The sequence below is a fragment of the Panthera onca genome, chromosome B1 (genome assembly GCF_046562875.1).
Source record: "Panthera onca isolate mPanOnc1 chromosome B1, mPanOnc1 haplotype 2, whole genome shotgun sequence".
In the NCBI taxonomy this organism is placed as follows: Eukaryota; Metazoa; Chordata; class Mammalia; order Carnivora; family Felidae; genus Panthera; species Panthera onca.
Window position 1 is genome coordinate 19979700 of NC_138342.1, and position 15956 is coordinate 19995655.

Genomic DNA, 15956 nt, shown 5'->3' on the forward strand with positions numbered 1-15956 from the left:
CCTGCCCTTAAGTCTGGGTTTATGGAATGTTGACTCCTAAACTGTGCCGAGTTTTGGTTTCCCCTTGAGAACAGACATGTTGCACTGCCATTTCCATGAAAGAAGGATTTTTGAACTAGCTCGGCATGGGAAGATATTATTAGAAAATAATAGTAATTACTCTGTGCTGTTTTAGCACACAGAATTAGTATCATTAATCCTTACTAATAACAAACACGTGTCAATAATGGTGACGCAATCGACCGGTAGAATTGCTTCATGGCATAAATAGTAAGGAAAGAAAAAATGTTTTCTCAAAAAGATGAAGAAATAGTAGCTCTTTGTAGAAAGGCTGTTAGGCTCCTAAAACCGTGTCACCCTTGCACATTGGCCCGAAGGGGACATTCGTCTTCTTTTGTTAACTGATCTCTGACGGGCTTTGTCCTCCCAAGTGTGGGCTTCTTTCGGTTGGAATTAATCAGAGATGCGGTGGGGATGAGACCTTCCCAGACGCTGACAGCCGCTACGTAAATGCTTCCTTGTTCCTACCGCACTGGTGAAGGACGGGGTTGGAACAATGAGAGGTAATGATGGAATTCTGGAAGCTATCATTTTGAATCAGGCCATTACTTATGCTACCCTTGTGAAAATCAAGCCGGTCTCATGTTCCATTTCAATTTCGCAGGCCTGGGCCCACCCACCCAGGGGCTAAACAAGCTCAGAGCAGATAGAGGGTTTCGGATCCAGTGTGGCACGGGGTGACCATCAGCCAAGCCATGTTCCAGACTGCACCGGACCATGGTGTGTTACGGGCCAGATCTGGAAACAGCCACGTGCTGCTGGCTGGAAAGACCCGGCCTTGCCTTCTGGCCAATATGAAACCCACCCGAGTTGGCGATTCTCTCCAAGAATTCTCCCTGCGTACGCTTGGGGATCCTCTTTGTTGAAATCCCAGACCTGTCCAATTCTTCCCATTCCATGCACTATTATAAGTGATTGAGACAAGCTTCAAAATACAGCTGTACCCAGTGAGCCTTGCCGAGCCCAGCTCAGATTAGCAGAACTGCTGGTCTGACCCAAAGACTCGTGATTAATAATACATAGTAGTTCCTTTCAGCCCTAGGTTTTGGGGTGGCTTGTTACACAATGGTAACAACTGTTTCAAACTGGTTAGTACAGCTCCATAAAAGCAGTTTTCAAGTCAGATAATCATCAGGTCAGAAAGACAGGGTAGGCCAGTTTGCCGGGTTACGATTTCAAGCGGGAGACAGTGGGGAGCCACCGAAGATTTCAGAGCAGGGTGTGCAGGTGTAGGAGAGCAGTGCTCCAGAAGCTTTACCCTACAGCACAAGGGAGGAGGATGGGAGTGAAGTAGGGAGGGTCCAGAAGACAGGGAAACCGGATGGAAGCCCTGCGGAGGAAGAAAAGAGGGTTGAGCCAAGCCAGAGGTGGGAGGAATGGAGGTGGGAGAAGGTCTGAAGAAGAGTGGCCACAGACCAGATGCGATGAGGAAGGAAAGCTGACAAGGGTCAATGAGGACTCCAAAGGTAGCTGCAGAGCCGAGAGGGTGGCAAAAAAAGGGAGGAAGCGTGGAGAGTTGGTGACGGCATACTTGAGAAGCCCACAGAATACTTAGGTGGTAAAGTCTGCACTTTGGCAAATAAGGGACTGTAACTCTGCAGATGGGACCCGGCTGGAAAACTATTTCGAGAATATTTTCATAGCGCTGATGGTTGCAGACATGACTCAGAGCGAGAGGAGACGGAGAGAAAATACCGGAATCGGGGAGAGACCCTTGGCTCCTGCAAGCTGGGTATGTGAGTTACGTGCTACTGTGCCACAAGTTAACTCAAAACATAGCAGCTGGAGACTCAGGAGCCTGGGAGCAATTGATCGGGGTGGCTCTCATTAGCGGTCTCTCATGAAGCTGTCACCAAAATGTTAACTGGGGTTGTTGTCATCTGAACGCTTGACTGGGGCTGCGGATTCTGCTTCACGGCTGGTGGCTGGGAGGCCTCAGTTCCCGACCGCGTGAACAGCACGTAGGACTGCTTGGGTATCCTCAGCACATGGCAGCCGGCTTCCTCCAGGGAGGATGACTCAAGACAGAGACAGAAAGGAAGACCCCGTATGTCTTTTATGACCCAGCCTAGGAAGTCACATAAGGTTACTTGTGCCCTTGTATTCTATCAGTCACCCAGATTAACCCTGATACGATGTGGAGGGGAATATGCGAGGGCATGAATACCAGGAAGTGAGGATCACTGGGGGCCATCCTGGAAGCTGGCGATCACACTAGGGATAAAAAAGAAGACAGACAAAACTTGGAAAGATAGGAAGGATAGATGGTTTAGCTGGGGAAACAAGACTGCCACATGGGAAGATAGCTGTATCTCACATTGTGAGATGGGCACCCTCAACGGTACCTTCAAAACTCTCTGCCTCCGGAAAGTGTGTCTGGTAGAGGAGAAGCTTTTATTCTCCATTTAAATGATTCCCAGGACACTTAACCTGTGCCAGACAATGGGCCAAGATTTCCCTGAGGTTGGCACCATCATCTCACCATTCTATGGGTAAGGAGACGTGCAGAGGTTAGAAGTCCCACTTCTCAGAGCCAACACAATATGGGGTTGGAATATGAGCCCGACCTGTTCATATCCTGAGCCCTTTCTCTTAACCTTGAAGCCACTGTTCTGAGTCCAGAGGCCTGCATTCTTTGGCCGGAAGCTCCAAACAAGACAGACCCACAGAAACGACAACAGGAAATGCAAGGAATGACCCCACGGGGCCACAGAAGCTGTAGGAAGGGGAAGAACTGATGCCCACTGAGCCCCTCCTCTGTGATCAGGTAGAGACAGAGAAATCAAGGTGTGCTTACTGACCGTCCTTGGAATTCGTTTTGTTCTCAGCAGGCTGCTCGATGAACTTCAGCAGGGGAGACCTTGATCTCTGTATGGTGGGAACAGCGGGGTCGCCGAACAGTATGGTGTCCTTGCCCCCTGTCGTGGAAAAGGGGAAAATGGACACAGGATGTCACCAGTGTGGTTATAGTTACATTCACCCCACACAATGGGCTGGCCGTTTGGGTGAACAAGGCACTTTCTTTAATCACAGGCCACGCCGTGGAAGGGGAATGGCTGACCGGCCCCTTCTGTGGCGTGACGACCAGGCAGGGAGGTGCAGGGTCAGCTGTCTAGCGTCCTGAGAGTCTGCTGGGACACGGCTGCCAAGAAATGCCACCGTTTGTTATGTTGGCCACAAACCGAATGGCTTTGGTCTGGGTTAGGTGAGAGCACAGATAACCACTGCGGGGTGTTCGGGAGTGCAGGCTCTGGGACTGCTACACGGTTTGTGTTCTGGACCCCGCCACTTGCCAGATGGCTGACTTCACACAAGGGACTTAAGCCTCGGAGCCTTCCTCTGTAAAAGGAGGAAGCACAGCACGCACCTCGCCGGGTAGTTGTGATGAAATGAACGGACTCGTGTGAAGCACTTAAGCATTTCATTAGCGCTCAGTGAACGTCACATCTTGAAATTATTACTTTGCAGTGTAGACAGCTACATACACTCTAAACCCTTACACTAGGGGCGCCTGGGGGGGCTCAGTCGATTAAACGTTCGACTTTGGCTCAGGTCATGGTCTCACGGTTTGTGGGTTCAAGCCGCAAGTCGGGCTCTGTGCTGACGGCTCAGAGCCCAGAGCCTGCTTCGGATTCTGTGTCTCCCTCTCTCTCTGCCCCTCCCCCCCCCCCCACTTTGTCTCGCTCCGTCTCTCAAAAATAAATAAGTGTAAGCAAAAGTTTTTTTAATTAAAAAAAATAAACACACTCTACTTGCTATATACACTATATTTGATTTATTTCAATTTGATCATGTAGGCTGAGTACTAACTCTGTCATGTGGAAGATAGTATCAGGTCCCCCAAATTATCACAGCTAAACTTTCACTTACAACATTTAGTCCCATACTGGCCAAACTCTTTCATCTATTAGGAACTTGTAGTATGAACACCCTAAGCGGATAGAGAAAGTTTGAGGAATGAAGAAGACCATTACAACTCTATTGTTGAGGCCATGGCAAGTTCTGGAAGTTAGGAGCAGGGAAGTGTGGCTTTGGACACAGTGCGGCTCATGGACACAGGCACACAGACACAAAACACGTGGACATAAAGGGACACTGCCCAGGGGTCAGGAGGGCACGCCAAGCAGAATCTGATCCCAGACTTCTGTCCACGAGGCCTTGTGATTCTGAGGGTGGGAACTGCAGTGCCCAAAATGAAAACCCCAGGGCTATGGATCCAGCCTTAGCAGTCCAACTTTGAGCAAGACCTTTTCTTTCTTTCTTTCTTTTTTTTTTGGACAGTGCTAATTTTATGCTACTTTATTATTATTTTTTAAATATATGAAATTTATTGTCAGATTGGTTTCCATACAACACCCAGTGCTCATCCCAACAGGTGCCCTCCTCCATGCCCATCCCCCACCCTCCCCTCCCTCCCACCCCCCATCAGCCCTCAGTTTGTTCTCAGTTTTTAAGAGTCTCTTATGCTTTGGCTCTCTCCCACTCTAACCTCTTTTTTTTTTTTTTCCTTCCCCTCCCCCATGGGTTCCTGTTAAGTCTCTCAGGATCCACATAAGAGTGAAAGAGTGAAGACATATAGTAGCTGTCTTTCTCTGTATGGCTTATTTCACTTAGCATCACACTCTAAGCAAGACCTTTTCTAACTCCAAGCTACTCAGTCTCTCTGGGGCTCACATCAGGGGCCCTAAAGCTCTGTGATTTTACTCTGCTTCAGGTTCAGCAGATATAGAATGGTATGTCTATAAAGACGTTCCCTCCGTTAGAGAACCAGCTGAACCTTGGACTGCACCCCTGAGCCCTCAGTTTGTTTACAATACTGGCTTCCCAGTAGGGAACTTCATTTCCAAGACTGTAGTAGAGAGTCCGGCATATGGGAGGTGCTTAATAAATAGCTGATAAGTGTCTGGATAAATGGGTGATGGGTTCTTGGGACTTCTGATGTCTTGGTGGGCACAGGTGCCTGCTGCTGCCTCGGGCAGATGGCGTATGTTGTTAGCAGCCACAGCACTCTGGTGTCTGCGGAGGGTCATCCCAGGAGAACAGAAATCTGATAGAAGCTGATCCTGAAGCTCCCCACCAGCACAGCTAGTGTCTGATGTGGAAAAAGCTCCAGAATCTTCAGGGACACAGTCTGGAGAAGTGTCCCAAAGAGAACTGTAGATGTACAGGTTGGGATATTATTAAGAGGCCCTCAGATGAAACAAACACCATCAGGTCTCCCTTTGTGCTGCAAAGATCCGATCTGGGAACACTTTGAGGGATTAGTGGTTACTATGAACCCACAGCAGATGCCTCAGGGTGAACTTCTTTTGCTTCTCTCCATCAAGGCAACACTTACTGTCTTCAAGTTAGGAGCAGGACTGCGTTTCTTGAGCTTTCTCTAGCAGGTAGACCCGTTCTTGCAGGAAGAGACACACTCTGCCACTCTGTGTCCCAACCAGTCTTCCAAGTCCCCTCTGCCCTGGCGGCCGAAGAATCAGAATTACCGACTGAGCTGGGAGCTGGGTGCAGCTGAGTGACTAAGGTGGCCTGAGGGCCACCTCCTCCTGGCATGAGGAATTCTCTAGGGTGCAATGTCTCTGTGGCCCTCTCCAGCCACAGAACATCATCCTTTCCACAGTGGCTCCTCAAAAATGCTGGAGCCAGCACCATGAAACCTCTCCAAGAGTCTGAGCAACAAGCATTAGCAAAGGGAAACTGAAGCCATCACTCTCCATGGCCAACCAAGCTGGGGGTTGGGGAGAAGATAGATACTTCCTGAAATTCCTGCCTGGAGAGATCATTTCCTGATCTGGAGGTAAAATGCCGAGACTTTGTCATTCCTGCAGCCTTTGAAGGATTCAAAGGCTTATCAGAAGGCAGTCCTAGCGTTTCTAAGTCTGGATTCCATCTATGCTGATGAATGTGAGCTCTAATCTGATGGTCTGCTGTCTCATTGTTTCATTTTGATGCCTCTACCTGGAGGAGGAGGGGTGAGGCCAGATGACCCACAAGGAGTCAGACCACAGGCGGTGTGGAAGGCCACAGAGGCACCTCCGTTTGCTGGGCGTGTGAATGTCTGGGAGCGCTCTTGATTCCCTGAAACACAACATCCCTCTCTCCCTTCTCCAAAGTGTGCCAAGTACTTTCAAAATGCACACTTTCCTCCTCAGGCTGATGCTTAGAGTGGAGAAGAGGGAAGTAAAATGAAAAACTCAAGGAGCCAGGCTCTGCTCTTGCCAGGTTTTTTTCTGGCTTTCAGTGTTTCTCTTCAGAGCAGGAGCTCGTCCAGGAAACCTCCCCTCAGAGCCCCCAAGCACCCCCCCTCTCCCTGCAGAGGCCAGCAAAGGGCTGGAGGGCTGAGGCTGGGGGGTGTCATTCCCTCCTGGGGGACCAGGTCAGCATCCCTTCCTTCTCGCAGGAGCCCCATGCCTTTCTGCCTCGTAGGAACCGATTAAATAGTCTGGAGTGCCCTCTCCTATCCAGATGATTTCTCCATGCAGGCTGTGCTGTTGTCGAACTTGCCTTCCCAGCAAGATCCCAAACCTTCCCCAGTTCTATCAAACGACATCAAGAACTACATATTGTGGGCGCAGAGAGTGAGGAGGGAGGAGAAGACACTCAGAGCAAACTCATTGCACGCTCAAAGCCCAGCGGTGATCCTGGCGTGGAGTGAGGCGGAATTCACCACAGTCCTTCGGAGTCTCAGGGCAGACTCTTCTGGCTCTGAACGCCTCTTCTCCAATCCACTTTGCTTTGAAATCCAGTCCCCGGGTGATCTGACTCACCCCATTCTTCTCTTCTCTGAACTGCAGGTCCCCAGGACAGGTGGAAACACCTGAGTTCCAATACCCGCCTCGGTGGCTGTAGGTACCCTTGTAATTCCTGAGCCTTTGTTGCCTCATCAAAAATGGAGGGGGTTGGACTAGATCAGGAAAGGGAAATGTTTTCTCTCCCATGGCAACTCGAACCAAGAGGTGGCTTCCTGGGAAGCCAGTGGGGATGTCTATTCTGAAGGCCACATGTGAGATCAGTATGGAAGAGTCATGTGATTGATTAGCAATGTCTGCCGCTGATGTGGGAATGGGTGTGTTCTAATATACACCAAGGATTTGCCATCCTTGAACCCTTTGCTCTCAGCTGTCCTTCCAGATCTGACATTTGATGACTCTTCACATCGTTCACTCACACACACTAACACCTTTGTCACTCAGCACTTAGTTATATATCACTTCGTGCTTTCTTCTCATTGCCACATGTGTATGCATCTTGCTGCCCTAATGGGACTATGGGTTCTTGGAAGGGGGCAAGGGGCGTGTCCAGAATGCCCCGTACAGAACTGAATTCACAAAGGTGCTGCTCAAAAAGGTATCAACATGCTGATGGGCTGATATATTGGAGAAGACACTGATCCTTTCAAGATGCTAGCAAGTAAGAGAGAGCTAGCAATTCTCTGAAACTACGGGGGCTCAGTCCCCTCCAGGTGGCTGAAACACTGATATGGCTTCACCCTGGGGAGGGGAAGAGGAGGGAGAGGAGGAAAAAGTGGAAGCGGAAGAGGTGGAGAAGAAGAAAGGAAGAGAAGGAGGTGGGGGGGTGGGAAGAGGAGAGAAGGAGAGAGGAAGGAGGAGAGTGACCCTTGCTCCACCATTTGGTGTGTTAAAAGCACACCGTCAACAATGAGCGATAGCAGGGCCTGATTGGATTCATATTGCAAGAGGCCCTTCCCTTGTATTTCTCACCAGCCTTTAGAAATGATCCCAAGCCATGCCTCATTGTAACATCCTTCACAAGTGTACCAGAGCAGCTCTTTCCCTTACATTAAACTGTATCAGATCTGGGGAATCCCCACTGTTTTTTGGTTGTTTTTTTTTTTTTCCCTGTCCTCTCACTTTGTGTCTATGTGGGGGCCGGATACTAGAACCAACACGGCCATGGCATAAAATCCATTTAGCTGGGTCCCTGAAAGCTAATTTTACCGTTCAATATTTGCTTTGTACTAATTGAATTCTCTATTTCAATTGACTGCTCTAATCAGAAAAGTGCAATGATACATAGAGAATGCATTCCTATTTATTTACATGCAGGGGTGTTATTAACGCACTGCTGATACCAGACCCAAACACAGATATTTTAAATAGAACATACTCCCGAATCCTACTGAAACATTGTAGCTCAGGCCTTCAGGCAGCAAAAAAGAGGAAAGAAAGAATTGTTAGTGCATAATACAGCCATTCTAACCCAGACCAAACATCACCAGAGAGAGAGAGAGAGAGAGAGAGAGAGAGGGAGAGAGAAAATTCTCGGCATTCCTTTACTTATTCAACTTCCATCTTTTTACATAAATCGTAGAAATAAAACATTGTGAAATTTCACTAAATCACTTGGAGAAAAAAAAAAAAGTCAAAACTCCAGTACAGGCACAGAAATAGCAATCTGACTGCACAAAATAAACGATAAATTTGCCTGTGTTGAAATTCAATGCAATGAAAGAAAGGCCTTCAGAGAAGATAAGGTTTTAACTGCATCAAAAGGTTCTTGTGCAAAATGGATCATTCAAATCCCCAGAATGGCACTTGCCACTAATTAGTTCTGTTAGGTCTTTTGACATCAAGTTCAAGGAATCTCTGCTAAAAATTCCAATTTATGAAACGCACTTGCAGACAAACTAAGGCAGCTATTCAGGTTTACATTAGGAAAACGTGTTGTCCACGTCCCTATGGCAATTTTCATTTCTCACACGTTACCGGGAAGCAACTGATATGATTCAAGGGTACAGGAGGCTGGTTTGTGCAGAAAGGTTAAGTAACTAAAAATATGTGTACAATGTTGCTTCTAGGGAAAGAGTGGGTGGTGGAAAATGATAAATACAAGTTTCTGGAGAGTTTAAAGCAAAGGGGAATAGCTGACGGGGGTCTCACAAAGGGGGTATTTTATCAAGACAAAGAGGATAAATATAGCTAATTAAAGTGAGGCATCAGAGTTTCCTCACACAGAGTACAATTGTGGGAAAAAATCTCCAAAGGAAATTCTGATTTTCTTTTTTCTTTTTTTATTTTTTTAAATGTTCATTTATTTTTGAGACAGAGAGAGACAGAGTGCAAGTGGGGGAGGGGCAGAGAGAGAGGGAGACACAGAATCTGAAACAGGCTCCAGGCTCTGAGCTGTCAGCACAGAGCCTGACGCGGGGCTCAAACCCACAGAGCGCAAGATCATGACCTGAGCCGAAGTCAGACGCTTAACCGACTGAGCCACCCAGGTGCCCCAGAAAATTCTGATTTTCAAGCTGCACAAACAAATAGGATAGGGGAAGAGAAGGGAAGAAGGCGGAACTAACTGTTAGCTCTTATATGCATTTTTAGGAATGATAAATAGAATAAATTTTTGTCAGTTCTTATATTCAGTTTTAGATTGATGATTAAATTGTACAAACCTTTGTACATTCTTATATTCCTTTTAGGGATCATACTTAAAACGAACAAATCTTGGGGCATCTGGGTGGCTCAGGTGGTTAAGCATCCGACTCTTGACTTCTGCTCGGGTCATGCCCTCACAGTTCGTGCGATCGAGCGCCATATTGGGCTCTGCGCTGACAGCGTGGAGCCTGCTTGGGATTCTCTCTCTCCCTCTCTCTCTCTGCCCCTCCTCTGCTTGCTCTCATGTGTGCTCTCTCTCTCTCTCTCAAAATAAATAAACCTAAAAACATAGAATAAAATGAACAAATCTTTATAAGATACCTATGGGTAAAAAAAAAGAAAAGAAACAATTTACTACACTCACAAAGGTGAAAAATAAAGCATACACAGACACATACAATGCCAATTTCTGAATTTAGGTCAGCGAAACTTGATAGGTCCATAGATGGGAATTTGTATATTTATTGAGTTTTCCCGATTGTTTTCCAAAATTGATGGCTTCTAAGTTTAAAGTGCTTGTAGATTTCTCCACAACGATCTTCATATAAAAGGACATTTAAAAAGTAGAATCTTCTTTGCAAATTATGTGAGGGCTTCCTTAAAAAAAAAAAGGAGAGAAAAGAATTTTCATGAAGATCTGCTTACCTGGAAGACTCCACAAACCAGAAACTTCCAGAGTTCTTAACTTTTTCTCCAATTCAGCCACCCGATTCCCTAGGATTCTGGAAAATGAGAGAAAATGGCAACAGACAGATTAATGAGTGTCTTAGCTCTCAGGGCTGTGAGCAAGCTACTTGGGAAAACGCCCTCGTGCCTAGATAGAAAATGTTTTGATATTTAAGGTATATGCAAAAAAAGTGTGTGTGTGTGTGTGTGTGTGTGTGTGTGTGTGTAAAGAATATATATTATATTCATATACATTCTATTGAAAGTACATATGAAAACATATAAAAACAAGTAATTAAAAAAATACTAAAATGTTGCCATTCGAGTCCTCTCCCACGTCAATTATTCCATCATTGCCCAAATATTTGACACAATTTCTATACGGGAATTTCTCATTGCTAGAGATTACAATTCATTTTGAATACCCTTAGTAGTATCACAGCTGATTCTCTGAGAGTGGATCTGAGTTCTGGAAATAACCAACTCTAACAAATAAGGTGGGTGAACATGCTTGGTAAAGTTGCTTTGAGTCAATAAAACAGTAAGATCTGCCTTCTTATACCAAACCTACGTCTTACTGACGTCCCCACCCTTATTACCTAGCGTAATGCCTGGTTGACGGTAGGTGTTCGATAAACATATTTGATTACACAAAATGCCTTCCTTTTTTCAAGGCCTGTAATTATCTGTGGAAGGAATTAAGAAATAGGCATTGCAAAAGAACTCCTAGCAATTGCAGAATCACTAGAATAATTAATTATATTGCTTTCCAAGGTGACCCTTCTGGCTCATTGTGACATATAGGTTCTAGAACGTAGATCTAAAAAGTTATGCTGTTTACTTGGAGGCCAAACTTGGTCCACATGCATGGAAGGACATAAATGTGGGCATATATTTCCCATGTTTCACTCTACGTGACATTAAATATAGTTGGGAAATGATTCCATAGTCATCGAAAACTTCAATCACTTTCCATTGGCCTGGAGATTGAAAAACCAGTCTTTATATTATTGGGGGGATTTTCTTGACCCTGCTGTGCTAAAATGATGCGGAAATCACCTTCAAGGTAAAGTTTCGATTCCTTTCAGCAGGAGAAATCAGAATGCCAGAATTGTTCTCCTACCTCTCTTTATATTCCGGAGATAGCTGCACACACCCACATACATACAGAGGCATGAATATGTATATATCTGCACGTATATATATGGCTTTGGATCCATCTTTATTTTACCTGAATTGACTTGCAGCATCTTAATTAATATTCTCTTTGAGTTCACAGAAAACTCTGACGTTACTATATGTGGTTTTCTTCATCTAGGTACCTGGAGCTTTTCTTCTTTTCCTTAAGTCTTAAATTCTGCGAGGTCTTTATCAATTACTTTCCATTTTCACCCTATTTGTTGGGTCTATTCTGCTTTCGTGTCACCGACCCTTCAATAAACACCATTCTTCGTAATCTCGCTTTCAATATTTTGCTCAGACCTTCTGATCCAAGCTCCCTTTTCACCAGTTGATGGGTTTGAGATGCAATCACGGCAGAGTTCAAGTTGATGCCTGTTTCTTAACGAGATCAGATCATCTGTGTGTGGCTGCCTCTTGGAAACAGAAGATAAGGCTTAACTCTTCTGTGTATACTGAAGGATGCCATCAGAACAACGTCTGAAGGCGTGGTGAAGAGACATTTGGTTCTTTTTTTACTGATGTTCCCGGATAACACAGACCTGTCTCCCAGAAATGGGCTGAGGCGAATTTGCCGGTGTCCCCTACTTTGAGGGACCCTGCTTGTTTGTCAGCAGTGACTGTTCTCTTTGGCCTGACATAGGCATCTGATACAGAGCTGGAGGTGATAAAATGGACCAAGTGGAAATTGTACTGGTAGCAATGGTAGCAATAACATCATCAATAACAATAGCAACCACACCACTGTTAACATGAACAGCAGAACTAATCTTTCCCGAGTCCTGGGTATGAGTCAGAGCCCGTGCTGAACACTTATTAAACTTACGTGATCTCATCTGACCTGACAAAAACCCTGCGGGCTACACTGTATTATTATCTTCTTTTTACACATGGACCCTAAGGAACTTGCTCAAGGACACGCAGTTTATCTTCAAGGTGTATCTTTTGCCCACCCCCAGAGCTCTCTTCCAGCCCATCCCACTCGATTACTCCCACTGGGAAACAGAGGCGCAGAAGTTCGTTAACGTGCCTGAAAGCACAAGCAGGACTCGGCTGGTGATGAATCTGGATTTGAAGTCACAACTCGGTTTGTTGCCGAAGTGCAGGCTCTTAACCAACCCATAACAATGGCACTTTAAAACAAGCACTCTTGCGTCTGGAACTAGTACTCTTTAAAAACTGTTCACGGGGCACCTGGGTGGCTCAGTTGGTTAAGCATCTGACTCTTGGTGTCAGCTCAGGTCATGATCTCATGGATGGTGAGATCAAGCCCTGCATCAGGCTCTGTGCTAACAGTGCGGAGCCTACTTGGGGTTCTCCATCTCCCATTCTCTCTACCCATCCCCCACTCCCTCTCTTCCACCCTCTCTCTCAAAAATAAATAAATAAACATTAAAAAAACAAGTCTTAAACACTGTTCGTAATTGAAATATGGATGCAGCCGGGCTGACCCGAACAATAGAACCCAAGATTCCTCAAATGACAAAAAAGGCTTTTCCTTGTTGGCTTCCCATTTAACAAATATGGCAGGGCGTCCACTGAATGTGGTGTGGTGCAGGGAGACAGGCGGCGGTATGCAGAGACGAAGACAGCAAAGTAGGAACAGGGTCCCTTGAATTCAATTGGACCGATTCAATGCACAATTATTGAGGCGGTAGGGGATGATGAAGGGAAGCAGCCTGGGTCCCTGTATTTGAGGGACTAAAAGTCTGGTGGGAGACAGACGTGTACACACAGAGACACACGTACAGAGCCTGTGGAAGGTCTGAATCACATTTATCAATCACTTATCCTCTTCTATACTCCTCTAAGCACTGCACAGATATTATCTCCCTTAGCCCTTTGCAACAACCAGTGAGGCAGCCCTTAGTAAGTTTAGTTTGTATGTGAGGGAACTGAGATTCAAAGAGGTCAGCTAACTTGTCCAGGGTGACACAGCTGGTAAGTGGAAGGTCCAGAATCAGAACCTGGCCCCGAACGTACACAAGCACTTACGGAGAACTGCAGACAAGAAGTGGAGTCAAGGAAAGATGGATCCAGAGTGGTTTTTAGGGACTCGGCTCATGAACGATCTTGTTGCCGTGTTGAGAATGGTGAGACTTTTATACACTGGCAACAGGGAAAGATTGGAAGGTTTTAAGCAGAGAAGCAGCATAATGGAGTTTAGGGAAAGTATTCTTGATGTGGAGTTGAGAATGAACTGCACCAAGTACGAGCAGGAACAGAAAGACCAGTCAGAAGGGTGGTGCCCAAGTCAGAGATGGTGGGGGCCCAAAACGAGCCACTGGGGATGTGGGAAGTCAACCAAAAGGAGTAATAACATGGAGGCGGGTGAGGAATTTGAAGTGCCGACAGGATATCCATGTAGACAGCTGGCCACGTGGGAGAAGGAAAGTCTGGGAGTGCAGAGAGGAGCACGTAGGCTGGGGAGTAGGTCTGCTCACCAGCAGAGTGTGAGAAGCCAGAGGAATAGGAGTCTCGAGTACCTCCCACATGAGGGAAGAAGGGACTCGAGAGGCACAGGTAGACCGGGAAGAGGAGAACCAGGCAAGGTGGGACCTGCAAGCCAAGAGGAGAGAGTGTTCCAGGTGGGACGGTGTGGTCAATATTGTCTCATTCTACAAAGCGGTCACACTGGCTGAAAAAGTCCACCGAGAACATGTGCCTGGCCCTTGAGAGAGATGTTTTAGGGTGATGGAGAGGGTGAAACCCAGAATCCAAGTGACAGGGTTGAGAGAAGCAGGCTAGGAGAAACTTTAGGCGGTGAATACAGATGACTCTTCAAGTAGTTTAGCAGGGAATGGGAGGAGACAGCTAGGGCAGTAGCTCGAGGCATAAACAGGTTTGAGAGAGGTGTTTTTGTTTTTCGGTTTTTTGTTTTTTTTTTTTTTTTTGTAGGATGGGGGAGATTTTAAAATAAGGTTTTTATTTAGCTATGGTTTGTTGTAGGGGGGATTTCAGCATATGTTTGCCTAGTGGCCCAGGAAATTCCCCAAGATGCCAGGCCTCTAGACAGATTTTCAATAGTAGTTTCTGATAGTGACAACCTCAGAGGAGATCGGCAAAGACAGAACTAACTCAGGAGCTGACCACCACAGTACATCTGCTCTTGCTCTGCAGACAACACGGGGAGCAGAAATTCCAGAGTGAGGGCCCCCGGGGAGAGCCTGGTCCAAAGAGGAAGAAGGGACTATGGCTCTACACACGCCTGGCAATGACCCTGCCCCCACCTCCACCTCAGGGAGCCTCCTTTTGAATCTCCGCTCTGATCCATGAGAGCGCACCCTGCTGTCAATATCTTGAACTTCCAAGCTACTTGCCACTGGCCAGGGAAGGGGAGGCGCAGTGAAAACAGTGTTAGCACCGCAGGAAGGGTAGTGAGAGACCAGCGTGTCCCTATTTATTCACCGCCACCACCACCAGCAGCACCCAACCACCGGCAAAGCATTGCCTGAAAAACTGAATGTGGCGTTCAGGAAAATAGGACTTCAACACCTGCCCCTTCCACGACTGCTTTGCTACCTGTTGTTAGGTCACACGAACCTCATCCCTTCTTTGGCAAGCGTCAGACAACTGCCGGCTCTTTGGTGATAAGCACCTCAAGCCAAATTGGATTCATCAGTTCTTCAAGATGGCTCCCACTGGGCCTTCTCCAAGTGGGGAGGAAACTGTCGGGCAGCGGAAGGCCAGTAGGGGGAGCACACGCTTACAGAACAGAATATTCTCACAATGCTCCACCAACACAAAACTATTTTATTACTTTAGTCACAAAGGGCCCACTCAACGGGGATAACAGCAAGCAGACCAAGTTCAAATTCTATTCGTAGTTCCCACTCCATTTGTTGTCTAATTAGTTCCTTTACATGCTCCCAAATAAAACATTTATTGAAAGTATGAAACTTAAGACCTCCTAAGTATTAAAAATGGCACATTAGGTACTTTATGTGCTGATATGAAGCAATCTTCAAGATCTATTGTTATGGGGGAAAAAAGGCAAGGGGCAAAACTGAAAAAAAAATGTTTTTTGGTGAATACTAGCTACCATTTGTAAAAAGAAAGAAAAGAAGGACGGAAAGAAAGAACAGAAAAGAAAGAATATCTCTATATAAATATACATGAGTATTTATATGCGTCTATGTAAATACATTATACACTTACTTACATATGCATCCTTGGAAAGGATACGTAAGATATAAGAAATGGTGGTTTCTTCCAGGAAAGGAGTTGGGTGGCTGAGTGATAGTAGTAACCAATAGACACATTGTTATTTAACCTTTTAAAATTTGCACCACGAGATGGCACAAAATTATTAAACAATAGTTGAAAATGAAAAGGTGCATTACAACAAAATCAAACCTGGCAAAAGGAACATGTCTGTTTCTCAACAGAGGGTGAGAGCCCACGGAGCCTGGGGGGTGTGCTGGCTGTGCGGGTTATGGCAGGAACGTGTTAGGGAATCAGTCTGTCCCAACAGGTAGGAGTGTCAGGCTGATGGCTTGGGGTCCCTGAGTTTGGCAGGCAGCCGGACTCTGCTTTAAAAGTCCAGCCTTTTCCTGAAACCACTATCACACTATATGTTAACGAACTAGAATTTAAATAAAAACTTGCAACAAACAAGCAAAAAAAATAAAAGTCCAGCTTTTAAGTGGAGGCTTG

General features: G+C 46.1%; 1 protein-coding gene across 2 annotated transcripts in view; it reads right to left on the reverse strand.

Annotated features, from left to right (window-relative positions):
• The window catches only part of CCDC149 (coiled-coil domain containing 149), a 92061-nt gene that overhangs the window by 4064 nt on the left and 72041 nt on the right, over positions 1-15956 (reverse strand). Inside the window, exons 10-12 of one of the 2 annotated variants that reach the window (XM_060655322.3) lie at positions 10101-10177; positions 8188-8220; positions 2862-2978 (exon numbers count right to left, since the gene is read on the reverse strand). In XM_060655322.3, coding sequence (XP_060511305.2) covers positions 2862-2978; positions 8188-8220; positions 10101-10177 — 227 coding nt within the window. The remainder of the gene's footprint in view (positions 1-2861; positions 2979-8187; positions 8221-10100; positions 10178-15956) is intronic. The other variant, XM_078446233.2, reaches the window with a different exon arrangement.